This window comes from Cyprinodon variegatus, unplaced genomic scaffold, assembly GCF_000732505.1.
Source record: "Cyprinodon variegatus isolate N-32 unplaced genomic scaffold, C_variegatus-1.0 Scaffold31, whole genome shotgun sequence".
NCBI lineage: Eukaryota > Metazoa > Chordata > Actinopteri > Cyprinodontiformes > Cyprinodontidae > Cyprinodon > Cyprinodon variegatus.
In genome coordinates this window covers 1,394,320-1,411,841 of record NW_015150484.1, presented here as the reverse complement: position 1 = coordinate 1,411,841, position 17,522 = coordinate 1,394,320, and the positions used below count along the sequence as shown (strand labels likewise).

At 38.4% G+C, this 17,522-nt stretch overlaps 1 protein-coding gene across 1 annotated transcript in view; it reads left to right on the top strand.

Annotated features, from left to right (window-relative positions):
- Positions 1–13,396, top strand: part of abcb7 (ATP binding cassette subfamily B member 7) — a 44,751-nt gene extending 31,355 nt beyond the window's left edge. The window contains exons 11-16 of the mRNA XM_015400851.1: positions 1,264–1,427; positions 2,094–2,223; positions 3,469–3,640; positions 8,729–8,832; positions 10,883–10,990; positions 12,201–13,396. Coding sequence (XP_015256337.1) covers positions 1,264–1,427; positions 2,094–2,223; positions 3,469–3,640; positions 8,729–8,832; positions 10,883–10,990; positions 12,201–12,425 — 903 coding nt within the window. The 3' untranslated portion in view covers positions 12,426–13,396. The remainder of the gene's footprint in view (positions 1–1,263; positions 1,428–2,093; positions 2,224–3,468; positions 3,641–8,728; positions 8,833–10,882; positions 10,991–12,200) is intronic.
- Positions 13,397–17,522: the final 4,126 nt, after the last annotated feature.

Here is a 17,522-nt window from a genome sequence, read left to right as displayed (position 1 = left end):
TGGTTCTTGAGTATAGATTCAATAGAAGAGCTTTTATCCAGAGGCCGCTTGGCTAAGATGAAGACTCATAGTAATTTAAAGTCACAGTGTCTCTATAGCAACCTGATGCTAGATATTAAGCAGCTATTCAGAATTTGAAAAATGAACCTCAGAGATTGGGGTCGAACCTCAAATTAATGTGAATTAATGCCTCCTGTTAAGCATGGTGGCTGATGTGTCATGCTGCAGGCCTGTTTCTCTTCCTGGTTAACCTCGTTGTAGTATATGACCTTGAGAGGCGTCTGATTTAAGATGACTTTATGTTTCCAGCACATTAAAATGTTTGTTTTTTTCAGATGTATACTGTGATGTTTTTATATATAAGCGGAAAGAGAAACCTACAATAAAAGCAGAATTTCTTTCAAGCCTTTTCCAGCTCAATATATATACATGTATAATATTGTATTTCTTCTCAGTAGCTCATTTTTATTTTGTGGGGAATGTTGCCGCATTTCTCCCCTTTTCTTTTTGGACAGAACATGACAGCCCATCCGGCGTCCTAAGAGTGCACTTAAGTGCAAATGTGTCTGCCTGCCCGACAATAAGAAGGCCATTCCCATCTCCAGCACTGTAATTACAGTGCTAGTCATGAATCTGTCCAGTTATTTTTTTCCACTCATCAGTAATATTCCTCTCCATTGTGATTCCTTGTGGAATGGTGCTGCCCTGCAGGCCTGTATTGTATGACTGCTTTTTTTTTGTTTCCTAATGTGGAACACATTGTCCCGTTTATGCAGATGTAAAATTATTTAAAACGACACGTCTCACTACAAACTGCGCCTCACCAACCAAAAACAGAATGATGATAATTGTGGCTTTTTTCCATGTTGGAGAGTGTGGCATAATGCGTGTCTACTAATGCTCTCTGGGCTATTTACATGAATTGACTGAGGCAGATTGTGGGTGAAGATGTTTCTTGTAGGTTTTGCAGAAAACCTTTTCACTCTCAGGCAAAGGATCGGGTTTCATTCAATGCTGACCTTGGCCACATCTCAGCTCAGTGTGAAGCTAAAATTTATTATTGATCCTTGAGCATTGAAAATGAAGGGCAGAGTGAAGATTCTGAGGGCTTTCTGTAATAACTGCTTACAAATGCGATGAATGTCTCTGCATTCTGCCTCTTTAGAAGGTGCTGTTGCATCACTCCAGGCCTTGACTCACACTTTTCTTTTTTTTTCTCACGTTTTTCTCTTGTTTGTTAATCCTCTAATGGTTTTGCTGTAGGAGAAGGATCTGGCCCCACCATTAATCGTCACGCCGCAGAACGCCACAATTCGCTTCGAGGACGTCTATTTTGAATACCTAGAAGGTCAGAAGGTTTTAAACGGAGTGTCCTTTGAAGTTCCCGCTGGAAAGAAGGTGGCTATAGTTGGTGGCAGCGGGTCAGGGTAAGTTCGGTTCGGTGAATATTACCTAGAGGTGCACCAATAAGGCTCATCTTGATTGATGCCGGCTTCGGGTTTTGTTTAAAGCTTAACCCACTGGTAACAACCCATTCTAGCCATTGTTGTTATTTTACTAAAGATGCAAAGACATAAAAGGAAATATTCGCTGCTGGTTCTTTAAGCAGCAATTTGAAATAAATAAAAAATAATTGGAACTGTGAAAAGATTCTTCTGATTCTCTCATAAATTAACGATAAGAAAAAGCAAAAGTTGTAAATGATTCAATGCTGTCTCCTCATGTTAATTGTGAATTAAATGCATTTACATTTTTTTATGAACATCTCTGGGTTCAATTTCATCATTAAAATTTAGGCCTAACTGTTAGACCTTGTATTGAAAAAAATCTTTTTAATGTCTCATTGGATTATTGGTTGTTCCATTTATGAAAACAAATGGTACAAGTTCTTAGTTTTGGTGCATCTAATTAATAGATGATGATTATTAGAGCAGGTGGGGAGACAACTGGACTATTTTGATCTCAGGGCGATTGATTGGTGCGTCTCTAGTGTGATCACTCTTCCAAGCATCTTCAGTAGACCATGAGTAGGTGTGGCTTTCTGTGTTTTACTGATGAGGTGATAATACAGATTTTTTTCTATCTGTTTGCAGGAAGAGCACCATCGTGCGGCTGCTGTTCCGCTTCTATGAGCCTAATCAGGGAAACATCTACATTGCGGGGCAGAATATCAGAGACGTCGGCCTGGACAGCTTGAGGAAGGCTTTGGGAGTCGTACCTCAGGTCTGACACAAGGAAAAATCAGAACAAACATGCATGCAAATGTGTTTACGTTTTTTATTTGGGTACTATGTTCCTACAAATACTGAAAAAGTATATAATTTATGTGAGGGAAATAAAGTTTTTGATTTGTTGTGTGAAAGATAATGTCTGAAATTCAAATAATAAAATACAGAAGAAAGTATCTCTAAATCTATTATAGACTTTACATTTATAAAATAGATAAATAGATTCACTGGCAAAAATTTCACCTGCAACTGTGTTGACATTTTATGATCACTCAAGATACCGATACCAGCAGCTTTTTACCAATCAGATGAACTCATTTGATCATGTGACTCAGCAGCAGTTAGTTTGGTTCCCGAACTCGTAGAAATTAGCTTCACATCGTAAGAAAGCACTAAATTTTCATGGCATCCAAACTGCACCTGTTCAAATACAAGTTAGTTGGTAAAAGCATAATGTGGGAAATATTTGATTAGAGCTAGTGCGCTACAAGCTAAGTGAAGAAAGCCATCTCTGTCTAAAGTACCGGTGTGTCATGTGATCTAAGGAGCATTTTTCATTGCAAAAAGACCTCTGGACACAATGCAGTGCTTGCGGTTTAAGTCATCATAAAAGATTTATTTCGGCAGCAATTTTTATTAAAGGCAAATTTCTGCATGCAACATTTTAGGGGAAATCGTTGCTGGCTTGAAATGAAAAAAATTCAATACATGCATAGTTCAATTCAGTACATAACTGCACAGGATACAAATTCACTGTTGTAGATTTAAGGTCTGAAAAAGTAGATGAGAAATATTAAAGTTCTTATATTGGTTTATTTTCATTGAATCTCCTTAATAGTTTTTCCTTTAAATTCAGAACAAAAAAATCATAATTGGATAGGTAGCCAACCTCTTCATTAACATACAGATGGTAAAACCGAACTTGGTACAATTTGTGGTTTAAGTAAAGATTTTTTTACATCTTTTTTTATAGAAGCAATGTATGAAAACAGTTATATGTTATATGAAATGAAAAACAATGATTTGTGTAGAGTAATTGTTCATGAAGATCATTTTGGTTTTAGCGAGCACTGAGGATGATCCGAACAGATGGCGCATGAACATATTTTGTCATTTGCTCTGCTCCTCTTTCTCTGCCCCTCCAATCCTGTTGTCTGTATCTTACCATCCTCTGTTTCTCTCACTGCTGCCATGTTATCCTCAGAAGCCTCATTTTGTTCCCTGACTTTATTGTCACCAGGATGCCGTTCTGTTCCACAACACCATCTTCTACAACCTGCAGTACGGCAACATAAATGCTACAGCAGAAGAGGTGTACCAAGTGGCACGTTTAGCGGGTCTGCACGACGCCATCCTCAGGATGCCCCATGGCTACGACACCCAGGTTGGAGAGCGGGGCCTCAAGCTGTCAGGTCTGCTGCACATTTATGTCCTCTGACTTCCCGTTGAATGTGATCTCCCAGATACAAACCAAAGCTGCGTACTGCGTCTCACTCACATCGTTCCATTCTTAACCAACAAATTTAAAAGCTCAGCTGTCAACCTGGTAACTGGCTGCTAAGAGCTTGTATTCTATTGTTAAAGCTCTGGCAACAAAACCCAGACTGTTACGTTTTTAATAACGTGATATACAACTAATTATTCAAAATGCACACATTTTATTGAGATTTCCTTGGTACTGTAACTTTTTTGTTCAGTTTATTTCTTAAAAAAAAGTAACTTATTTAGAAATCCAAATTGGTTTATTTTTTTACTTTAAAAAAACAAATATTTGCTTATTTATTTGTATTTATCCCAATATATTCTGATACATTTAAAGACTATATATTGTGATTTTTATTATTATTTTAAAGCTCTGGAAAACCCCATGACATTATTTCTTGCTGCCGCCGGTGCAGAGAAGTTGAATAATAGGTTTCTGGGTGGTGCTCTGCCAACTACCAGCTCCAGGTTTTAGAGTCATATAAAAGTGGGGCCGTGAAATGAATGTTTGCCTATAAAGATTTTTTCATTTAACATTATTAATCATCAACGACAACTTTTTTTAATCTATGAAACACATTTTTCCATAATAAAAAAAAGAATAAACAAAACAACAACAGTAAGACACACAAAGAAAATCCATTCAGCCGTATTTGAACCACGATGAATATAGTCTAATGCAATATTATGATCCTTGGTATTTGCATTTTTTGGAAGTCCGAACTGAAGAATCGCTCACCCCAAAACCCAAAATCCCCCCAAAAAACAGCGCAAACATTAATATAATTATGCAGTTTCATGATTTCTAAACATGTATCTCATTTAAAGATAGATGACTATGGTCCTAAAAAGCATTTATTAATCCTAATTCAGTGCCATATTAGTTATATTCTCCTGCTTTGGACATTACAGCATTTAAGAAAGGTTAATACAAACAATACAGCCATAAAAACAACAAATACAACAACTGGATAAAAAGAGAGTTAAGATTTAAAAACTGCTCTCATGTAACTCAAACTGAACTTGATTTAAAAGGCAGGGGGGGTTTTAAACAGCTATATATCCTTACAGAATGAAGGCACTGGAACAGTTTGTTCCAGTGACTGGGGGCTGCCCAAGCTAAAGCCCCTCTGCACAGTAATGTGGCTGTCAGCTGCACCAAAAACATCTGATTGGAGCACCTCTATACTCTCTTAGTTAGGTTATTAACCTGTAGAACAATAAAATTATAAAACTAGTTGTGGAGTCATTTGAAATGTTAAAAATCTTAGAATCAATACCAAAAGAGGTAATTTCCTCTAACACCTGTTGACAGCAGTGTTCTAGACTACGTGCAAACCTTTGGTCATGGTTTTATATTGGACATTTTAGCGTAGCTATGGAAGGAAATATTATCATACCTTTTAAAAACGAAATACTAATGTAGAATACACAACGAAAACTCGAATATCCTTGAGGTAGCTACTTAACAAGAAATGGGCTCTGGAGAGCAAGACTATTCCTCCATTGACCCTGAAAAGGACATATCAGAAAGAATTTAATTTTAATGATTTAAGGTTTCTCTTTCATCTCTGCACACTTGGACTGCTTAGACTGCTTGCGATGAACTTAAATTGTTGGCAAAAATCCAGATTTGCTGGCTATTCCAAATAATGTGAAGACACTGTAATACAATTCTGCAAGCTGTTCTCGTAGAAAAATTTAATGGTTGTTAATTAAAGTGAAAACCACCAAAATCCGCTTCTTATATGGACCTGCCATTCTGTGCCTCCCTGTGGGCCTTTCCCTGGCTGCTTAAAAAACAGAAACAAAAGCAGCCACTCATTATGTTACAAATACAGAGGAACAATGTTAGGACATCTGTCTGTGGGCTGAATCTCCAGGGAAACATGGCCATGCAGGAAGACGGCAACCTGAACCACTTGAGCTGTTCCTCCACCTCTAAAAACCAAGGTTCAAACGTTCATGAACTTTCACAGATGTCTTCTGTTTTTCCGCTCAGCAAATGATGAACTAAGATAACTTTTTAAATTGGTTCTCTTTGTATATTTGTGTGTGAGTGTTTATTTGAAAGAATTTTACAGTGTTACTCACATGACTAATGAACAGATATATATATTTTTTTATCTGGACTGAAGGAAAAAGAAAAAGCCCTTTAAGTATTTGAGCAAATGAAATATAAACTTTTTTGTTGCTAAGTAATTCAGTCAACAGGCAAAGGGACACAAAGGCTCAGACATTAAAGTTAAATAGATTAATAAAATGCAATAAAAGCCATCATCTCTGACTGGGGATGGCTCCTCTCAGATTCAGCAAAGGTTGAAACAGCAAAGGTTGTTTGACAGCAGGTATGTTGTTTTTTTTGTTTTTTTCATTTGAAAGATTTCGTTTTCCGTCTGTAGACATAAAGCTGATGTGACCAGTTTTGGGTCTGGTCTCAAGATTTCCCAAGTTTTCTGTCAAAAATTGACCTAATTAGTTAAAGTCAATTTACATATCGTCACAATTTCTTCTCCACCCGTTCTGAGCTTACGTCACCAGTCAGTTTTGGGAATCTGTACTATCTTCTAATATCCAGCAGACTGGTATGCAAAGAATGAACTCGGGGAAAGTGAAAACTCACTTCCAAATGTTGAACTTAAGCAGTTCATTATACTTATAGTGTTGCAAAGGCTGAATTTTTTATGATTCACATTGTTTTTTGGTTTGGCAATGGATATTTTGGAGGATTTTTGGAGGACGTTTGCTGTGTTTCGTTCTGTATCGGAGTCCTCCAATAGGATGCAAAATTTGACAGATGGCTTTCAGAACGTGATGCACCTTGAACCTGGAGTTAAGGTTGATTACCTTAGGATTGTTTTGTCTACCCTCTTCCATCAGTCACCATCTGTCTGCGACGTCTGGCATTCCAACTCCGTTTGTTTCCACATCCCAGGAGTTTGGTTACAGCACCAAAAAGTCTAGATCAGAGATGGTCTTTTATAGATCTAAATCAGTGATGGCTTACATTGACACTGAAAAATAGATTTTGAATTTTAAACATTGAAAAATCCAGCAGAAACTGTGACTCCTGGGCCTGGATGTATTTCTGATGGTACGATAATATTAATTTTAAATTTCTGGGATTCACTGTATCAGGGTATTTATAAAGCACACTTCCCTTGCATGATAGTTTAAATGCTTGCTAAATTGTGTTCTGATGTTCGGCATTTATATAAACTCTTTAGCAAAGTTCCTCAGTTCTGGCCCTCAAGGTCCGATATCCTGTGCATTTTTTTAAGGTAAATATATAGCACACTGCGAGCATCAATGCTCCGTGCAGGCTGCTCTTCTCAAAAACCTGCTTATGTAACCTGAGAGGGTTGGGCCTGTCGTTGAATGTGTCATGTGACCTAAAGCGTGATTTACAGCAATCTGAGTGTGACAGTCTGCTGGTCCAAAGCAGTCTGCTGTCAGATTCTGAAACACAAAGGGAAACTGTTTAATTTGGACACGGTGATCTGTTTCTAGTTTCCAGTTGCTTTCAGGGAGGCAAACCTGGAACTTACAGATACAGCGCCCCTAGTGGCTATAGGTTCCATTCTCGCCTTAGTAGGGGATTTTAAGATATTTCTTCCCAACTTTGAGTCAGGTGAAGCTGACACTAGGCCATTTGAGGAGAACTAGATAGACTATATTTACGGACATCAGAGATTTTGAATTTATAATGAAGGAAAATAGTATCTTTTGTACAGTTTTGGCTTATTTCCTGAGTGGTTTAGTCTTTCAGCAAATGGCGTGATATGGAGTCTGCAAATGTCAGCAAACGATTTGGATAGATCACCAAATTAGTTAAGTTATTACAACAATTACTCTAGATTTAATTTATCAGGTTATTATTAATAGTAAATACTTGTTTTACATAATACAAACTTCTTAAATTTAAGTTAGAGCCCTGCAAAATATAACAATAAACTCTGTGAACAATCAAACTGTTTCTCTACAAAGTTTGATTCACTTGCTCTTTGAAATAGTTCTGCTGATTTATATGAGATTGTTGCTTTTTAAGTAAATAACTTTTCAGGAAAGGGACGTTTTATTTCAGCGAGCATCTTCAATGTTATGGACATGATTCACTAATAACTGGTGCCAGATTTGGAACACTTAGTGAGCTAAATATGCACCTGTTTGATTTGATCTTAATTCATTTAAAAAACTGCATCTGAAATGAATATGTAATTTCTAAAGAAACATTGACGCTTTTAAGTTTTGAAATGTTACCCTTCTGCTAGTTTAATGGCTCGGTTGTCAAAATAACTTGTGTCCACGCAAAGAAACGACCACAAACTGCATCAAAAGTTTCCGTTTAATTACATGCACCATCACTGCGCTGTCATTTTCTGCACTTCAGACCATAAGTGTGTTTAATGGCACGCTGCCTGTAAGTTCCTTTAATTCGATCAACACGAGACTGTGTGGACCCGGTTCTTAGCGTCACTCATTTAGCCCACGTAAACAAGGCTGGGAGTCGTTTGTCTTTAAAACGCAATTACCAGCGGCATAGATTCCTACATGTGGAGCAAGAGAGGGAGAACGGACAAAATGAAGACATGAATAGGTTCTCATTAATTTCACTGCTGCTATATGCGACAGCTGTCAGTGAGCAGTGGTGGTGGTGGGGGGATCACGAAGGGGCCGGTGCGAGCCTCACTGCTGCTCACCGCCAGCGATGTTTACACTTGCTGAAAGCCGCTCGCTTTCAAGGGACCACACACTGCTCATATGCAATGTAGACAGAGTCAGACACAGTGGGAGAAATGTTTGAGCCCTGCTGACTGTTTTTTCGCAATTAAATGGAAGTGTGTTTTTTTTTTACTGGATTCAAAGTCTGCAGCAGTGGTATTGTATGAGTAATGGCTCCCACAGTTTGGTGGTAATAGTGAAGAGAAGAGCCAAATGGTGACCTGTTGTCTGTCGCTTTGCATATGTCAAACATTGCGGCTCTTCACCTCTTATTAATAATACCTTTCAATTGTCAGGTGGGGAGAAGCAGCGTGTCGCCATCGCCCGCGCCATCCTCAAGAATCCGCCCATCCTCCTGTACGACGAAGCAACGTCGTCCCTGGACTCCATCACCGAAGAGGTGGGTCCTGCTGGAAGACAGACGCATAATAACAGTGGCGAGCTGCCACACATTTAGCAGAACAAACACCCACTCAGTCACCTGCTGTAGGTACACAATAATTCTGCTCCTTCCTGCATCACGTACCTGCTGTGACACACACAGAGCACCCCCATGCTCTCCTCCCCCCGCCACCTGCCTCTGTTTCTCCCACTTAATCTCCAGCTCAGCTTAAACCACACAGTCTTTGTAAATGTTACATCTAATGAGAAAGTTCAGTACGATCTTTCTGAACTTATCCAGAAAAAAAGGGGGGGAGGAAGTTGGGCAGCAGATGTGGCTGTTAATTGACTTTTTTTTTTTTTTTTTATGTTGCCTCTCATCAAATCTATGTTTTTATATTATCATATGCACACAGTGGAAAGCATATGAAGGGGGATGTTGCCGAGCAACATTGTATTGACTTAGTTTCTCTGTCAAATCAAAGTGTGGGAATATGTTTCATATATATTCTGTCATTCACACACCAGTTATTGCAAATTGTTTTCCTTTGGATTAGGAGAAACTATTGTGAGCCTTGGGATCTCCTACAGAGCCCTGCAAAAGTATTCCCATCCAACCTTTTCCAATGTCGTTGCATTACAACAATAAATGTAAGGGTGTTTTAGTTTGATTTTATCTGATAGACCAACAGCAAAGAGTGTTTGATTGTAAAGAGGAAGGAAAATGATGGTTTTAAGAGCTTTTGGATTCATTTTGCTTGGGGTGGAGAGAAAAGGATAAATGCTTTTAATTTAGTTTAGTAATCTAATGGGTGTGGTGTGCACATTCAGTGAGAAGTCGTCAACGCATCTATGTGTGGTATAAATCGAACTGTTCTGGGCAGTTTCCAGAGGTTTGTTGGCGAATGTGTGTAAACAGCATTTTAACAAGACTACTCAGCTTACCTTATATCAGGGAGAAAGTTCAAATCTGATTTAACAGAGAAGTGAAAAGCTCACTTTAAACCCTCTAAAAAGGAGCTATCAGTCCATAAAAAAGACAGCATAAAGGCATCTCATCCATCTTTATCAACTGATTCAGGGTTTTTAAGGCTCATGCAGATACAGTTTTCATTTTTTGTTTTGTACATCTTTCTGATATTTCTGGGATGATTCTTGGAGCCAATATTGCTTCTTCATCTTCCTCCATTCACGTGATAAAAATTTGTGATAAAAAAACGTTAAATTAGTCTTCATTTAAACAACAAAGAAACATTTATGAACAAATTGAACCAGTGATGTCCTGATCCAATACAGATATCAGAAGTCTGTCCGATATCAACCAACAGATGAATATTGGTATATACCGGCCTGCATTTAAAATATGCAATACAATCAAACTGCTTTTATCCATTTATGTTAAAAGTTTCTGTAACTCATTGGTTAATAATACGTGGATCAGTTGTTCTCATACCAACTATTGCTGAATATTGTCCTTTGAATAAAATCAATGATCCACCTTTCTCAATATTCCACCTTACAAAATGAATAATGAAAGTGTGATTAATTGGAAATGAAAAGTTGTAATGGGACATCCCTAAATCAAACAACACAATAACAATGGATCTGGAACTGAAGGCGCAGCAATGCGTCTCCTTGCCCCAAACTCAAGGCATGGCTGCTGAACCCTCTATTGAGTCGACCAGTGTGTGCAAGTACAGATACAAGAAAAGAAAAACATCCAAAAATTAAGTAGAGAGAAGCTAACAGGGAGCCGCAGCTTAGGTGGGTTGATTTGTTGACAGTTTAAGCAGGAACAGAGAAGCTAATTGAAGGGAAGATCTGCAAAGTTAGTAGAGACAAAGACCCACAGCTTTAATGGCAGAACTTGCCTCTGATTTTTTAATTCTTTTTTGAGTCCTTTTCGCCTCCTGTTTGTGCCTCTGTTCTCCGTTCATGTTGGTTTGTCTCATGAAATCACAATTAAAAAAAAGTTAAGATTTCTCGGTAAAATGTTGTGAAATTAACAAGTTAAAGGAATGTGATTACAAATTGCCGAAACGATAACTAGAGTTTCCTTGTTCTTCCAGAACATCCTGAGTTCTATGAAGGAGATTGTGAAGGACCGGACGTCTCTGTTTATCGCCCACCGACTGTCCACCATTGTAGATGTAGATGAGATTTTGGTCCTCAATCAGGTAAGCGCTGGTCCAGCATGTCTGTACCTCTGCTACATACATCCACTCATTAAGGCTTTCAGCTGGAACATTGCAGTGATGGGGAAAGCAACCCATATCATGGCTGACTGTCCGAGCGCAAACATCCTCGCTGCTAATTGCCAGTCCAATTAGATACATTTGCATTGAAGGGAAGGACAATGACCTGCACTCGGCATAACCTTCAACGCACTGCATACACCAGCAATGAGGATATAGCGCGCCGCGCCGGTTTTGGCACTCATTTATTTCCCCCGTTACCTTTTCCTCAACGTACGTGATTAAAAAAAAATAAAACCTGCTTTATTAAACTTTTCTCATTAACTTCAACAACAGAACGGCGGTCTGCAGAGAAGAATGTATTATTTTCTCCATAAGGGCTCATTAAAGCAGGCCGAGTCGACTGGCTGTTTTGGTCAGATGGCTCGTGTTGTTTGTCTCCATGTCTAATAATGTATGGGCCAGCTTCCCAGACACTGATGAGGCCTTGTTCAGGGCTATTCACGGCTTCTCAGATGACTTCTCTGACAACCACCATTGCTCTAAACTGTGGCAGAAGTGAATCTCTTCTCTGCATCCAGGGAAGCAGAAAAAAAGCCGCACCTTTCAAGGCTGTAAAACACAAAAGAGGTGAGGAGTGAAGTCGGTTATTATCTAGAAAGTAAGAGTTAATATTAGAAGCAATGCGGGTGAGCTGACATTTTCCGCCGGTGCTCAAGCGGGAGGATAAAATGAGAGGAGACTTCTTTGAACTGCGGCGAGCCGAGCTTGTCTCCATCCATGTTCCCGGAGTCAGATGGTGGGGATCAGAGGGTTGTGACGAGGAGGCACGTCTGCGTGTGATGTCGCCACAGTGTTTGCTAGTGTCACCAGCAGAGGACTGCCTGGGGTGCTCATTAAAATAACGAGCAGGGTACAGTCACATGCTCGTACTGGGTGTGCTAAAGACTGTGCCAACACCTCTGCACGCTCACCTGAGGTGGGGGAAGGGGATGCCCTCATTTGTGTGCAGCTGCGTAGGAGGAAAGTGTTTGTCGTTTTTGTCCATGAGTTGTTTTTGTTTTTTTTGCAAGAAGAGCGCAACAGTTGTTGGGGAGGCGTCGTGGACTCTCAGCAGTGTGGTCACGATGCAACGCTGACTATCTCTGTGTTCAGCGTCTCTTTATTTGAACCTCTCCTCTGTTGTTTCCAGGGCAAAGTGGCAGAGCGAGGCAGCCACAGCACCCTCCTCGCCACGCCGGGCAGCTTATACAGAGACCTGTGGAACGCGCAGAACAGCAAAATCCTGAGCAGCGGCGACGGTAAATTCTCAGCCCAGCCACCTGCTGAGCGGCTGTCCCAGAAAGAGGAGGAGAGGAAGAAGCTGCAGGAGGAGATCCTGAACAGTGTGAAGGGCTGCGGGAACTGCTCTTGCTAAGAGCTGCAGCCGCTGCCATGTTCCCTCATCCCTCAAAGATGGCCTGCACTGGAATCCTTTCTGCAACGGGGCTGGGTCGGGGCGGGGTCATTTCCTTTCCCCATCTGAACCCCAATCACTGTGACCTATCTGTCCTCCTCTTATAAACGAAGGCCGCCGCACGCCAACATGGAGGTGGAGCACAACAGGGAGCAAGTGTGTTTAGCTCTGGCTCCTGGCCAGATTTAGAGCTTTCATGCCAGTTGTCTGAGCTGAAGCAAAGCGTAAGAGACTCGGTGTAAGAAATCCGTGTGCTGGAGACATCTGTTCTCCAACATGGCCGTCTCCCTCTCCTCATTTTGGACATCTGGTTTAGTGACATCTTTCACTGCAATGGAAACATGTAATCACTTGCATATGCCTTGAAGTTGACAGAATTTATATGGATTTAGGTTTTTTTAATTATTGATAAAGATAAACTGACTTTAGGGTTTGCATTTTGTATTCAAGGTGTGTACATATCCCCGTTTATTCTGCAGCTATAGTCCTGGACCGCGGGACAGCTTGAACACTATTAAATGAAGCAGAGGCCCCTCTGAGATTTAGCCTACTGTGCTACGACATGCTGTTCTCCCTGTTTAGTTTCAGTTGGTTTATTCTTTTTAAGCTAATAAACTGCAGCAATGAGAAGATGCAGGAGATCTAAAAGTTTTTCACAGCTGGAGCCATTGATTTCATATCAAAAAGTTTTAAACTAAATACTACTAAAGGGGTTTTAATAATGCAAAGACAGCTTTAGATTGTGTGACCAAATATGGAGTCTTCTTCTGTGTAAGAACAGCATCTATATCCTTATCCTCTGAGGAATCTTTTGGTTTCACATTCTCTTTCAAATCTGATTATTTTCTTCTTTAAATGAAGAATAACTCTTTGGATGTCTGTAATAAAGTACATGTGTGAGTTACCTTCAGAAAGAGTAATAAAGGTTTTTTTCAGGACTTTTCTCATCTAGTTTGATTTAATACAAATATTAAATATGGTAAACACAACATAAAACAAGAGCGTTTAATAATACTGGGATAACATTTTTGGCTTGCTGTATGACTTTTAAATACTTTGAGATTTCCAATATGAGAATATGGTTTGGTTCAAAACCATTTTCATAAATGGGATGATGGAGTCCTTATTTTTTATTTTGATTTAACAGATTCGGGGGATTGGGTCAGAGCATGCAATACATTTTACCACAATCAGAACTTTATTTTTATTTATTTAATCAGGAAAGAGCACATTAATGAACAATCTTATACTTCTGTACAGATTGTAAATGAGCCAGATTATAGCATAGATGCTAATTTACATCTGTTGTCTTGAGGCAGAAAGACAAAACAAAAGATCACATAATACAATATCAGTCAAAACACATAAACACATGTTCAGACAATGACATTACAACAATTAAAATTAGTTTTTCCCTGTCAATATTTCATTAGAACAAGACATATTTTTATTCTGTTTTTTTAAGGAAGATCTTCAGTCATCATTAGGTCGGTCTTTTTAATAAAATATATATATATATATATTAATCCAGACATTAAAATGTTTAGAGTTTCTTCTAGGTACTTAAAATCAAGCTTTTTTATAGGACATATCAGGGACTTGATTTGTAAAAAAAATATTCCTTGCTATGGTTCCTTGAAAAAATTGTTCCTTGGTGAACATTAAGCAGGTTTTCCATATATCTTTTGGGCAGGTATGTTTTTCCCCATTAGCCCAGCCACGCCTGAAAATGTTCACCACTGTTTTATTTATCTACTATAGATGGCTTTGATAACTTTATTTGCTCTTGAACCTGTTTAGATAAAGACATGTCTTTTTTTTGGTGAAACAGAAGCAGATCAGAGGAAATCTGGCAAATTTATTTTCCCAGCAATATGTTTGCATTTGTCCAAACTAATGTGAGGTAGAAAAGAAAAGTATCTACTGGAAACACAGTTTCCCAGTTACTTTAAAGTTAAATAAATTTTTCTCTTTGTAGTAGTCAGTCCTAAAGAGTCACTAAGATGGCTCCAAGTCTGTTCTCCTAATTATCTTTTAACATATTTTTCCCTTTAAGGCCAAACAATTTGTTATTTTTCTCCCAGTCCCATTAAATTAGTAAAAGAAAAAAAAAAAAAAAACTGTGACAGCTGGTTGCTTCCACATTTCCACACAAACTGGGATTGATTCATTACAGCCAAGGTGGATGTAAGCGTGTCCCCAGAGAACATATGTAATTTAAAACAAATCTAATGTATAACAGATAAATTTAATTTTCAAGATTAGTTCTATTAAAGTTGCCATGAAAAACTATCATTTCAGATATATTTTATGATTTAAATGGGTAAAGAAAAAAAAATGCATCCCAAAGTGGTTAGAGTTTATGGGGCTGTAATGAAATTATGATCAGAGTATTCAAACTACATAACCCTGAAACATCCCAGTTTGTTGATGCAGACATTAAATATTCAGACTTAGCCTGAAGACAGGAGTTTTTAATTCTCAGGAAGCAATTTTATTCCAACAGCTGCACCAAAATACCAACATGTTAGATAAAGGAGAAGCAGATAAAACACCAGTGGATGAAATAATTCCTCTCTCTCCTGATCGTCTGAAATCATTAGTTTATACTGAACACCAAAATAAAAGTACTTCAGCCCATCCTGTATAAAAAAAACATAGCATTACATTTAATGACTTCTTAATAACAAAATATAGTTTCTTTCTCTTTGTGTGAAATTCTTCCTCTCTTTTTTCCTATGTGGTAATATATATATATATATATATATATATATATCCACATATCTACATATATTTAAAAGTATATATGTGTGCTTGGTGTCCCTGAAGCTTCTTTTAGCTAAATAGCGTGTCCTAAATTCACCAAATTAATTTAAAATTCTGTTCAGGAGGTGTTTGAACATGATTTGTGAAAGCAAGTTTCTTAATTAAGTATATAGCAAAACGACTGCTGCTCTCTACAACATCTGGATCTCTTTAATACATCTTGAAAATATCACACAGTGCTATACGTAAGTGGGACAAAGCATTAGGGTCAAACTGACATTTTTTTTATTTATTTTTTTTTATTACAAAGATAAAGTCTTATTAACCGAAAAGGCTTTAATAATGTGAGAGTAAAGTTGTTAAATTGTTGTTTTACTCTTTTTTTATAGAGTAATCTAGATCTGAGGTGATGATCACCGCAACTAAACTGGCTTTAGCCTCAGCATGAAAACTGCTCTTTCTCCTAAGAGTCTATAATAAGGTTTTTCTTTTTACTTGTAAGAATACGACTTTATTATCTAAATATTGCTACTTTATTCTCATATTAGGACTTTATATTCATTCTAATCTCATGATTGTATTCTTGTAGATTAAATACTATGATTTTATTTTCCTAATATTGTTTTATTTCTGTAATGTGACTTGAAATTCCTAGACCTGACATTATGCTTTTATTTTGTAATAGTAAAACTTTATTTTCATATTCAGAATATACATTTCTTAGCCCTACTTCCATCCATCCATGAACAAACATGAGATTTTTGACCACCGTAACTTCTTAACCAATACAACTAGACACAGCTTCCTTATTCTTGCAAAATACTATAGCATTATATATATATAGTGTCATCTGCAAACATTAAGTTCAAGATCCTTTTCATTGTCACATAGATCACTGCATTGCACCTGGTTAAACACTTCAAATACATCTTGCTAAAATAAAACGTTATCAACAAAATTACTCCTGAAGTCAACTAAACGAGCTGTAGATCAGCATAAATAAATTGATGCACAAAAGCCTTGGAGGCCAGTTAGAGGAAAACGCAAGGCAATTGAGTAGAACACAGAATCCATCATCTAAGTATCAGAATGATCAGCAAAGCTACAAAGACATGGTTGCCTACCTGAAGAGCATCAATCAGAGAAGCCCCTAATAGGACAGCCATGTCTGAAGGAGCTGCATGGAATCACGGCTCAATAGGAACATACTCTCAACAGGAAAACTAATAGTTATGCTCTCCACAAATCTGTATGTTGTTCTCTTTGCAGAAGACAGCAAACATTAGAGAAATGATAAACATTTGGAAAAAGCTAGTCTGGTCAGAAGAGTGAGAAATATAGATTTTTTTGTGGCCTAGAACTGCCACACATCACCTAGAGCATGAAGGCAGCATCATAGTTTGCAGATCTTCTCTGAGGCAAGGACAGGGTTATGCTTTCATCCTCTGACATGAGAACTGCCTCGGAGTTTGTCTTCTTGTGTCGTTCCTAATCTATTTAAGATATCTTCTATTAAACCTGCTGCTTTCTGTATCTTTGCTTCTGCCTCCTTGAACCCCAGTCGGCGTCGGCAGATGGCTGCTCACACTGACTGCTTCTGCTGGAGGTTTCTTCCTGTTAAAAGTGAGTTTTTCCTCTTAACTGTCGCTGCATGCATGCTCAGTGTGAGGGATTACTGAAGAGTCAATGACAAAATCATCAAGGAGGAAAATTACTGTTTATAATTACATAGGAGTCGGCCTTGCATTTATGGAGGCGGACATCTTTGCGCTACGGTAGCCCAGAGCTGACAAGCTAGGGACTGTAGAGATCCACTTTCTCTTCCTTGTCTAATAAACTCTGTGCTACAGTCAAGACTTGGACACTATAAACAGGGAATATATAAGCTTCCCACCAACACAATCTCTCAATCAAACTGAATGACTACAAGTGTGTTTATATATCACTAAGACAGCTCCCTGAAACATGATGTGGAACAAATAATGGCTATTTGACTGTCTTAGGCCTAAATCAAACCTATATCCTACCCAGACTAATAAAATACTATTCACTGAATTTTCTAGTTGACATATTGAAAGGTGACACGGACGTTACCAAAGCCATTTTGTACCATGACGGCCTCCGTATTGTTTGAGGGGGAGAAACGGTGGCGGTATCCGTTAATGACTCTGCATTCTGACCGTTGTTGGTCAAATCACACACTGTAGCTTTAAAGGTTAAGATCAAAACAGAGTGGCCTAGTCAAAGTCCAGGTGGTTACCAGGCAAGAAGTAAAGACTCATTTTTTCCTCC